This window comes from Columba livia, chromosome 4 (assembly GCF_036013475.1).
Source record: "Columba livia isolate bColLiv1 breed racing homer chromosome 4, bColLiv1.pat.W.v2, whole genome shotgun sequence".
Classification (NCBI taxonomy): Eukaryota; Metazoa; Chordata; class Aves; order Columbiformes; family Columbidae; genus Columba; species Columba livia.
The window spans coordinates 68,959,695-68,971,874 of NC_088605.1; the positions used below are offsets into that span (position 1 = coordinate 68,959,695).

Consider the following 12,180-nt stretch of genomic DNA (forward strand, 5'->3'; position numbering starts at 1 on the left):
CTTAATTCCTTCTGGTCTGCACATTAACTACTTCATTGTGCCATCAGGAGATATTTTCAAGATAACCTATAGATTCTATCCATGAAAATGCACACATTTCCTCATACAATCTTAATAGAATCATAGAATAAATATTTATGAAACAAAAAAGCTGTCTATCACTGTTCATCAAAGTCCAGCTTTTTTGCTACTACCCTAGTACTATGGAAAAATATAAGCAGATTCAGAAGCTATTGGGGATAGTTATTTATTTTTAAATCAGGAAGGAATCTTGCTCTTATTCTAGAAATAAGAAACAGAAAAAAATCCTATGTATGTCATTGTAATGTTTTTTCCTTCTGTTTACTGCTGTTTGATAGCTTACTAAATAAGCAGCATCATCTTACCGGATTACCTTTAGAAAGAGCCAAACAGGTAGGACATATATTAAAATAAATGCAGTATGTAATGAACAAGCAGGCAAATCTATGCCATATAATAATAACTCAACATAATTCTAGAGGATTATTTATCACTCTGCAGTTATCAAAAAGTAATTCCAGTTTCCCTCCTCTGTCCCCCATTTTTAGCTTGTGCCACATACAAATAGATACAAGTCTGTCCAAGAACAACAGCTTCTCTGATGCTGCAGTCTGCAGGAAAAATAAGCTTTGAACAATTATATGTTATTTTTCTCTTCCTAAATATATTCCTCCCTCTGCTGTGTCCCAGGAGCACGGCATCCCGACTCACATGGGGTACGCGGTGGCTCCGCACCACTCGGGGGTCTACCCAGTGCACATCCAGCTGTACGAGGCCTGGAAGAAGGTTTGGCACATCCGAGTGACCAGCACAGAAGAATACCCACACCTGAAGCCTGCACGGTACAGACGGGGCTTCATCCACAATGGCATCATGGTACACTGCATTTCCATGCTTCATAGCAATAGTACTTTAAGCAACTCAAAAGTATGCTATTTTTACCAATAGCTTCAAGTTTTACAGCAGTCATTAAAATTCTCCACGATCAAGGATTTGTAAGGATGCCAAAATAGTGCATTTGTTATGCAGTCAATTTGAAAAAATAATTAAAAAAAAAAAGTCAGGCATCTGCAAATGTAATCCTCAGAAACTGTATGTAGTTGTAGTCCAACCATCAACCAAGTTATAAACGCATACTTTGAAATTCATTAAACTGCCTAAGACCTGTGTTTCAAGATCTGGTTCATCTTAATGCATGAAAAGATTAGAAATCCACCACCTGGGAAGGTGAACAGGTATAAGTAATCTCCTCCAGCAAATATGACACTTATCTCAGGCCAAGGTTTCCTTCTGAGCTTCGGTCCCAGACCCAGGGACAGGACATGTGCCTGACTCTTCCAAGATCACATGTTTACATGAGAGGGATGCTCACATACACATTTCAACTGTATGAAGGTCAGGAAAACGTACAAAATAATGTGACCTGTCTTACTGGCCAGCTACAACCCTATAGGTATGTGAAACACAATTGCAAAAATTGAACATACCTAACTTAAGTTAGAAATATTTCAAGGACAAGCCCAAGGATGCTTTAAAGTCCCAGCTGATTTTAATATTTCATACGCATATAAAGTCAAAATTGTGATCCCCTAAACAAGACAAACGAAACATCTTAATCAAAACAAGATACTTCACAGAGCCCAATTACTATTGGAATAGACTCAAATTCAGCAGTGTATTTACACATATATTAGAGTGCTTTGCTGAATGTAGGTCTTATTTGTTGTTTTAACTGAGTAGAAAAGCAAAACCACTGACTGGAGGGAAACAAAAGTCCTCCCTCAAGTGAATTATATATCTGCATACATCAGACAGTATCCATAAGCCCTGACAGTTGTTGTTTTTACTTGCTGTACCAGAGCACTTTGATAGTAGCTAGCTAATAATGTAACTAAAATATCTACTTCTCCAAGATGAGTTTGTTTTCCCACATCTGCTAGCTCACTTTTCTGGCACACAGTCTCTTGATTTATGATGGGAAGGGGAGTTGACCTTGGGCCAGTTTCATGCAAATATCCCACCAGTCCTGTGCACATCTCTCAAACAGGAATGAAGGGTTCAGTATGGTTTTCAGGACTGAGGAAATTATGAAATAACAGGTCTTTTGTGAACTACAGCCTTGAATACAAATTCGGTTCAATGTCTCAAGAACAGTAAGATTAATTGCCTGAGATAGCGACGATGGCCAGGAAGCACTATTTATCTGTTAATAAACTAACCTTGCTAAGGGAAGAGAGTTTTGACTTTTTGTTTTCTTCCCCTTCCAAATACTAGGAAACAAACACTTAATTATGGCTGTATGAGCTGAATAAAAGTCTGCATGAAAGCTCGGGGCTTTTGTGTTGCAGCTTTTCAGCTGACATCTGGAAATCTCCACATCTGCAGGATAGTGTTTGCTTACCATGAGCATACAGAGGGCACAAAGGAGCCCATAAATAAACACACCAGAGCACAGAGGCAGGAAGGGTTGCACTTCTGTTTCTTTGAGTTGCTGGAGGGATTAGGGTGGATGTACAAGGGTAAGTTTGCAGAAATAAGTTAAAGTCACAACAGCATTGTTATTTTGTTCTCAGGTGCTCCCTCGACAGACCTGTGGCCTTTTCACTCATACTATTTTTTATAAGGAATATCCTGGGGGTCCTCAGGAGCTGGACAAAAGTATCCAAGGAGGTGAACTCTTCCTCACCATTCTCCTGAATCCCGTAGGTACCTTCTTTTGCTATTTTTGGACAATCTGAATAACAGGGAGGTGGGCGGGAAGAAGATCAGTTTTCTTTCATCTTGTTTGGGAAATAAAAATCAAGACCACTTGCTCAGAGGTAACAAGAAGTTTAAGAGGAAAGATGCAAAATATCTTCTGTTAATTTCTAACTATGGAATGTATGCAGCAAGTTACTGGAAAATGTGTTCATTTCAGCTTCAAACTGTTTCCCAACCTGAAGCTGAGTCCCCAATGAGGGGAGAGCTGTGTAGCCTTATTCCACCTTTCTTTTTTGCCATAAGCTTGGCTCCCTAGGCATTCCTGATGTAGTTCGATAGAAATCCCAGGGCTCAGGGCTGATATTATCCCACCACTGGCTCTTACATAAAATAGATTTCATGCAGCTAAGGAGTACCCAAGCAGTACACAGCCTTCTAATGCCCATATATCACTTAATAGTTACAGGGGAAGAAAAAAAGAAAATAAAGAGAAAAAAAAAATAATAAAAAGAGATTAAACTGGCTAAACATTCCTAGTATGTTGGGACGAGTATATATAGGTAAGAAAGGTGGTACTTCAAAAAAAGGACTTGCATAGCAGTATTACCCAAGAACATTCTTGCTTTGCTCAGTGCTGCTTTTATTTTTCTCAGTCAACATTACATAAACTATTAACTATATATATATATATATATATATATATGTGTGTATGTGTGCACATACACACATACATATGGCTTTATCAAAAGTGCCACAGACTTTAAGGTTGATTTGCATCCCTATAATGCAATTTTGTCTCTCAACTAATAAAGCAGTCCAAACTGTGCTGTGCTAACAGACACATGCACACACACATATGACAACACAATGTACATATGTGATTGTGCTTACCAAGGAGGAAAGCTACATAACTGCAAACACTATATTTTGAAGTAGTAGTTCTCTTGCCTGTGAACAACAGTCTGGTGCCATGTAAGACAGCAGTCTAGAGGTAGAAGGAGGAAGAACAAGGGGAAAAAAGTAGATATATATATATTTGCCATTGTCCATCCTTCTGCCCATTTCACCCATACAAGCTGTACTACTCACAAGATAAATGTACTGTGTCTTGCCAGGTGGCCTAATTTTTGTAGGTTTTAAACTACAGTACTCATTGACTTGTCTGTAGAGTTAAAGAAACCTCAGGTGGAGCCAACTCTCAAATCCAGGTCACTTTATTTAGAGACCTAAGTATAGACCTAAATAATGTATAATTAGGTGCTTGTAGGCGAAAATTTTGACTGGGGAGCTAAACTGGTATCTTAGTCAAAGAATCAGTGAGCTTAAAGAAACAGGACATTTCTATTATGATTTTTTCTATATCATACACATGACACCTAATTTGAAAATAAAAAATATCCCTGTTCTTTGTCCTGTCTCTCCATTACCTACAGTTCCCTCAGACTGGCTTTTATTCTCCTAGTTTCCTTAAGTGTAAGTTGGCTCATCACTGTCTTTGCATGCTGCTGGAATTTATCCTTAGCTTTATCATACTTCAATCAATAGATTTCTTCAGCTTTAGGCAGTTCAGCAGTCTGTAATAAAGTATGTTCTTACTCCATAAGAGATGCTCAGAATATCCCGAATTCCTCAGTCAATCACCTATTCTGTGTCCAAGCTTGTGAGAATGTTAAGACCACCCTGACTTTCCTCTCCTACAATTTGCCTTTACCCTGATTTCAGTTTCTTCTTTCTTACTGACAGCAAATAAGCAAGAAGCCACAAGCTCGTAGTTGCTCACTAGGAATTTCAGCCTGTGGATTTTTTGAACAACTGTGTCCAAACATTCTTCCCAAAGACAGGTAGAGGCTATGGGAGAGGGTCAGCCTTCAGTTAGTCTAAAAATTATTTTAAAGTCTATTATTGAATTCCAAAAGAAACCAGATAGGCCTCTACCACCATTTATTACACTCTCCATAATTCATTAGCCTGGCTCTTCCAGGCAATTCTCAAGCAGGACCAATCTCATAGGTGCTGGAGCATCTTCCTTGTGGGAGCTCTGACATACCAGCTCCTTGTGCCAGGCCCACAGGAGGAACCCCCTTCCCTCAATTGCTTCCCCAGAAAAGGGCCCAATCCATCCCCAGACAAGTCCTGCAGCACAGATGGGAAGTCTTGGTGTCCCTCTGAATGTAACACAACAGATACTTGAGAGCAGTTCTGCTATCTGCCTTTTACTGGTAAGGAGGCTTCAAGAGTGATGCAGCAGAGAAAGGACCTTTCCTAGGAAGACAATACACAACATCAGGCAAAGTTTTCCAGCTTTAATCATGCATTTGTGGTGCTCACAACTGAGTTAAAAGACTGTCTTTCAAAATAAGGGTGCGTGAGGGGAAAGATTTTCTTTGGTTTCCTTCAGTACATGAGCTTGTTTTGATGGAGTTATGCTGCAATAACTGGAGAGAGCAACATATATTATTGGGTGGCATTTGAAAAGAACAGCTTTTCTATACTGTTATTCATGTTTGATTCCCCCCTCCCACTTACTATTTTTTATCTTTACCTCATCAAAACTGATATTTTACTGAGCTAAGTGACAAGTGAAATAGTGACATGCAGATCCCTAACTCTAAGCATGAATATGTTCCAATATAGGGCTTGTTCAGACAGGAAGAAATATAATTTAATCATGAGTGAGCTGAAGTAAGATATGCCACAAAACCCCACTGTCATTCAGGTCAGGTTGGTACACTACTCTATGAAATATGCACTGACTGACAGCAGTAAAATCAAAATCTAGCCTTATCTCAGAAGGAATCTGGTGTGACTAGGAAACAAAATCATCTATATTCATATACCCCTTTTTTCCTTTAAATAACAAGTTTGAACAGCACACAAATTAAAAAATTGAAAGACCTTTCTTTTATTCAATATAAGAGAGGGTGTAGTGTTTTGATGGTTAATTTGAAACTGTTTGCAGATAAGTATTTCATAATGTAAGGTATCTTCTGAAAAAGATCAATAGAGTGCTTATTCTACTGGCCAACCACAAATTCAGTTGAATGAAAAAACATGTCTTGAATCTGTTCTGTTCTCCAATCTGGCAGCAGTGCATACTCAAATAGCAATGAAAGACTTTCCATCCTATAGCCTAGAAGCTTTTCACACATCTACATTCATTAATAAGCTTTCTTAGTACTAGGACATCAACCTGCGCAGTTCAGTGGTTTACCAAGAGCAATACAGTGTAAACCAGCACAAGTTTTCCAAATAGATTATGGAAAAGAGCAACTGTCTGGAATGCAAAGGCTTTTTCAAAGCCATAATTTAATATTTTGTTGCTGTTGAGTCATAACAAATGAGATAGCAAACATAGATCATGGACAGAATCCATATCCATAAAATAAAATCCTAACTAGAATGCATCACCTGCTGTAGCACGCAGGCTGCTTTACACAGTGTTGCAGTTATCCTACTTCAGGTTTTGCAGAAAAAGAATTACTTGTACCATTGTTGATGATTGCATTATTGACATTGTTTAATAAAAAAATTGTCTTTTACTCTTTAAAAGCAACGGCAAAAATTTTCTGGTGTGGAGATGATCTGCAGGAATACAGTAACTCCTGTTAATTCTACTGACACAGAGTTGCATCAGTTTCCTGCTCAGTGGGGTCTGGTCTCAAGCAGGTTTGTGCAATTACCAAATGCATTTGTGCAAGTCATGTGCACACAACAAGGGGAAAGGAGAGCCCCTCCATATCGGGGTGTACTCTGCTGTACCGCAAAGACGGTATAAAACTACTTCTGTTTGCTGAAAGAAAACACATGCAATTGCATTCTCACAGTGCCGCCAGGCTACCATGACAACTGAAGTTACATACAAATTATGTGTGTTATTACCATAAAAGATCATATTCCCAAGCCGAGGAATGCCCCTGGGTTAGAAACCTCCGTATGCATCTAGTTAGTCATCTGCCCTGTTCTGCATGGTGTCCTTCACTATAGCCACCCGGTTGGAAAAGCGCAGGGAAAAAATATAAAAGCAAGATCTGTTTTCACAAAGCCTTTTCTACAGCTACAGCAGACGACCATTTTTATTATCATATGAGGTGTCTTCTTGATCATCAAGTAAGCTAGAAGTTAGAAGAGGGTTTCCGAGAGAATTTGTTTGTGGTCATTGCCTGCCCGATTTTTGTGGAGTTTCTTTGCTCCCTTTGCCAGTTTCTACACTTATTTTTCTGCAGATGAGCCAAACACAATAGTGGGACAACAGTTCCAAGTTAGGTGTAATTTATAATAACATTTTGGGTTTAGATCCTTGAAAATCTAGACTCTTTCCCTATAAAAACAAACTCACTCATAAATAGCTGCTAATCTACTTTTTAAACAAAAAGCCAATCAAACAAACACGGGCTGTGTCATTCAATGACATCTTCTCATAGCAGTTAGGGTAAGGGCTGGAAGCAGCAAAGCACAGTCCCCCTTTTCACAGTCAAATATCTCAGATAACTGACACTTTTTCTAGCATATTTGAGAGCTTCTGTTTGAGGTCTAGTTGCCCTCTGGATGACCCTACCTATGAATAACAGTATCAAGCATGCACTGAAGTATGGTTCTACAGATTAACACCAAGCTATAACAAAGAGGTAACAGGACTAAAAATCCTGGAAAGCTGTGACTATACCAGTACTCTCAGAAAACATGGTTCCCAAGTTCACTTTGATCTCCCAAACGTTGCACAAGTATCTGTTTCCTTTTCTGGCTTCTCTTTTGAAGGTCATTCAAACCAAAATCCAGGTCCAATTCCGAAGATGAGACTGTTCTCAAAAGCCAGTCTGGAAAAGGATACATTGGCTTTGGCTCTCTGCAGACCTCCGACACCATTCCCAATAGGCTTTCAATCCTCACATCTTCCCTCTCTTTTACTCTATGTCCTTGAGCATGCAAAACATTACCAGTGTCTCACGTAAAAACCACCACTCTAAAGCAACAGCATAGTTCTTGCACTATTTCAGATACTCTGAGCTTAAACAGACATACAAGATAATTGTTATATTTTTGAACTGTATGTACAAAACCACTATGTGGTGGGAGCAATGTAAGCATGAGCTTGCTCCATGAGTGGATACAGACGAGCAGGACGCTCCACATCTCATACTCCCACCTACACACAAGCATTGCTGCTGTAATGCATTTCCTACAGCCACCTGAAAATTATCCAAGCTGTTGGAGAACTAAAAACATAAAACTTCTCTCACTCTTTCAGTTCACCTCATTGATGAAACTATTGTGGATCTATTGCTTGTAAGAAGTAGACTAACACTAGCTAAAAAGAGCTAAAATAGTTACTGTACAGTTTGGGCCATCTTTCCCTTCACCATCCAGTACAGACTCACCAGCTTCCTTCCTTCATCTTACTAGTCCAACAATTGCCCCTTTACACGGACCATTGCCATAAATATTCACTAGTTAGGGAGGACAAGAGTACAGCTGAAAACAGTTCAGTTCATGTCCACAGTTGTTTCGAAAAAAAGGCTTCCAGAAGTGAAAAGCCATACTTTACTCTCCAGCAAATAGGATTATTACAGGTTTTCCATACACACTTCAAGACAGTCTTTTTCAGACTCTTTCAAATTTCAGAAATAATTACAGTGCCTTGATTAAAATCGGCACACCACCACCCTTTGCTGTGGATTACAGCTATTTAGCTGTCTAAAACCAGAAAATCAACTCTTTCTGGCCTTCTAGCTTAAGACGTCAGGGACAAAGAAACAGAAACCTGAAAGTCTGTAAACAAGCGGTGTTATAAGCTGCTCTGCAGAGATGCAGAAAGTGGTTAAGCATGAATATAATAGTAGTCCAAGCACAACAGAGCCAAAGCCAACATGAACACCAACTTCCAGGAGGACTACCTGCTTTCCAACCCCGTCGCCACTGACCTAATGCCCCCTCTGCATCGACATCTATGCATTAAACAGGTCATTAGTCAGTCACACCTAACTGAAACAGTCTCCAGCAGAGTTAAAAAAACAGGTAAAAGATCATGGTTCTCTCCATTGCATGGGCATAGCACGTGGACTATGATCCTACTTTGTTTAGGAAGATACCTACCCTGGATGATATAGAAGACCAGGGTTTCCAGGCACAAAGCAGTGACTCAATTTGTCATTGTGTTTTTAACAGGATTTCAGCAGTGAATATGGGTTGTGAAGTATAGCACAGAGAAGTCCATGTTTCCTTAGGTGGTTATGCCATCCATTTATATTATTTTCTCTTCCCTCCAAACAAGTACAAGTAGGAGCACAACTTAAGCAATCAAGTTTTGATTAAACACTTTTTCAATTAGTTTGACTACTGAAGCACATTTCAAGAATAATGAAACATGGGGAAGCACATTCACTAAATAGGAAGAATTTACTTATAACTAGTTTTGGGTCAGATTGCAAGTCTCTTAATGATAACAGTGAGCAGTAGCCTGCATTGACTGCAACACAATTTCTTCTGTCAGTACACATTCCATGTACTTCACACGTGAGAATTTCACAAAGCAGCTTCAGCAGGGAACAGGTGGGAAATGGTAATGGTTTTGCATAGGGCAAGGAACCTGCAACTTAATCTTTAAAAGGGCAAGAACCAAATTTCTGCCAGCCTTCCATAACTTTAAAACATGCCACCAACAAAGGCTGCTGGCAAATTTTCTTTTCTTCCCCCCCCTCCTAAGCCTCAACAAGCAAGTGGCTTACAAAACCCTATCTGTTACTCAGCTTAGAGTCAGCAGTTTCAACAAATGTGTGAGAAATAAATATTAAGCTCATATCTAAAATGTTTGCGCTTCCATAAAGCAATACTACATAGATGGTTAAATTAGGAAATGCCCAGAAGACATTGCATTAGGATAAAGAGTTTACAGAGAGATTCTCTTTTTTTTTTTTTTAGTGGCTTCTACAGAATACTCTGTGGCTCAAGAGAGATATTTTCGCTTTCTAATTTATTAATCCTGAAGATGAGTCATGTCTGGCAGAGATGATTTAGTAGTATGCAGAGGAGGGATAACTTCCACCAACATGGACGGAAATCAAACTTTCCTTTGAGTTTTAATGAGGGTTACAAGAATCCCAGCCAGACCTTTCCAGGACCCAACCAATGCAGAAGGCTGCTCAAGTCTACAGTTTGTAGTACTTATTCTTTGTATATTCTTTGCACTTCAAAGCAAAGCTCATTAAAGTTAGTGGAAAAAGGGAACAGACAACTCTTTCGAAAGATATCAATCTAGCTCCTCTCTGAAGGGTTTCATTCATTTGGAGGCTTAGAACAATAATGAGAAGCTTCACATGTATTTACAAATAATACATACACATACAGTCTGGGACAGAAAATTAGACATTACAGAGGTCATTGGAGTTTTTGTTTACCATTTGATGCAAGAAAAGCAATGAAACATGTAACTGAAATATTTTTTCTCCCAAAGCTAGCTGTTCAATCAGTGTTATTATTACCATCAATGTTATTTACTCTGTAGTTTGACAACATCAACAATCAATTATTTGCTAAATCCTAATTAGGATGGAATTCCTAAAAGTTGTAGCATTAGCACTTCCATGTCAGTGGTGAAAATAAAGCAGTGAAACCACCACAGTAAGTAGAAAGAAGCAAGGGAAAAGGGGGGAGGAGGTGAAAGACATCTAGAACATTTATCAAGGAAAAATATTAAAAAAAAGTTTTACAAAGCTGCTTTGGAACTAATCTACTTTTGTTAGTAAAATAAAATTCAGTGACCGCACATATGTCTGTATTAATTATAGTTATATCTTCAAACAAGAAAGTACACTAGTCAGGAAAGCACATTGCTACTCAAGCCATATCTTCAGGAATCTAATACCGAAGAGCTGTACACCCCTGCCCATCCCCACACAGGCTGGCCAAGTTCTTCCCAGAAAGGAAAGCTCTCGTAGCTCATTTCTGGCGCTTCTCTTTTTCCTTGTCTCTCACGAACACTTCAAGCTGGAAGCAAAGGCCTCATGAGGGTGTGTGTGGTACAAGGGTAGCCACAGCTGGCATCGGTCGGCCCAAAGCGAAACTCACCACCCAAAGTCAAAGAATGTCAGACTCATTAGGAAATGTCTATTTTAGCCTAGTAGTTTTGGGCAGGATTTTTTGATTGTTTGTTTTAAAGCATCATACAAGAGAAATACCATGTCCTTAAGATAAATGTAATACTACTCAGCTACATAAATATGACAGAAAATTATCTGGCTCTGACCAGAACTATAGCAATGCAATTCCTTGGGAAAATATATTTAGGTTTTCTGCAGGTGTACAGCATTTCACTGCTTCAACAGGAAAAAACAACAAAGCCAACTTAAGACTTTTTAAATTTATTTTTAAACCATTTCGAAAGGCATGATTTCCTTTTCTCTCTTCCTAAACCACGCCAATTCTTTAGTAACTTTTTGCAGTGCTTTGAGGTGCTTTCAAAGAATTTTTTTAAAAACTTTGCTTCACTGGTTTACATAACTATTAAAAAAATTAAGGCAGATTTTATCTGAAGGAGTTCAACATTCCAGTCATTTTCAGTCAGTATTTCTTTTTATTCTGCTTGTCATTTTCTCATTATTTACTTCACATAACTGGCCTCTAGAATAAATTTATCTATTCCCAGGTTACATTTGTAAAATCATCCTTCCCCTCTGTCTACTTCACCAGTGCTGTGCCTCCTTTTTTTTTTATTTTAAATTACTTCCCATCAAACGTTAACCAACTTCATGTGCACTTCTGTCTGTGATGTACTCAGTACAGAAAGAAAACAAGTGACATTAAAATTCACCTGCATTAAGGTACCTTCTTTCTTTTGAAAGCTTTGGTATGAAATCTGTAATGTGCCAGTCACAGCAATATATTTTCTAAGGCACACTCAGTCACATCACCTGCTATCATGAACAAACACAAGGCATGAGGTAGAGCGATTAAATGGGATGAACAGGGCAAATCCCCTGCCGTGCTTCAAAATGTAACCCATGAAAATTTATAACTTACAAAACGTTCATAACATACACTTCCCAAACTGAAATACTTTCAGCAGCAAAAAGCAGGTTTCTTATAAGAAAAGCTAGCGAACCCCATTGGAGTTTAAATGTAAGGAGGATTTTCCTCATCCACACAGCAGGCTCAAAACTAAGTGGGTTCAGTCCATGTTCTCTGACCACTGCCCTTCAGCAGTCTCCTGAGAAATGCTCTGACATATTTAAAGCATGCTCTTACAAATTGTTCCATATATCACATCTTCAGTATCCACAAGGTCTTCCAGTATCTGTTTTCTAGTTCATCTCCTTTACTCCCCTGTTTCACAGACAATAAAGAACAGTCATAAACATTTAACAGCCAAGATAAGCTAATAAATACAACCCTAAATATTATTGCTTATAAAAACAAGAGCGAGAGAGTAATTTCTCCTTAAAAAACAAAACAAAAACCTCTCTAACC

General features: G+C 38.7%; 1 protein-coding gene and 1 long non-coding RNA gene across 3 annotated transcripts in view; one reads left to right on the forward strand and one right to left on the reverse strand.

The window, feature by feature from the left end:
* The window catches only part of LOC102089717 (N-deacetylase and N-sulfotransferase 4), a 154,833-nt gene that overhangs the window by 105,234 nt on the left and 37,419 nt on the right, over positions 1-12,180 (forward strand). For both annotated transcript variants that reach the window (XM_005515200.4, XM_065062182.1), the window contains 2 exons: positions 712-897; positions 2,595-2,723. In XM_005515200.4, coding sequence (XP_005515257.1) covers positions 712-897; positions 2,595-2,723 — 315 coding nt within the window. The remainder of the gene's footprint in view (positions 1-711; positions 898-2,594; positions 2,724-12,180) is intronic.
* LOC135579400 (uncharacterized) overlaps positions 1-12,180 on the reverse strand; it is a 33,982-nt gene that overhangs the window by 6,943 nt on the left and 14,859 nt on the right. The window lies entirely within an intron of this gene.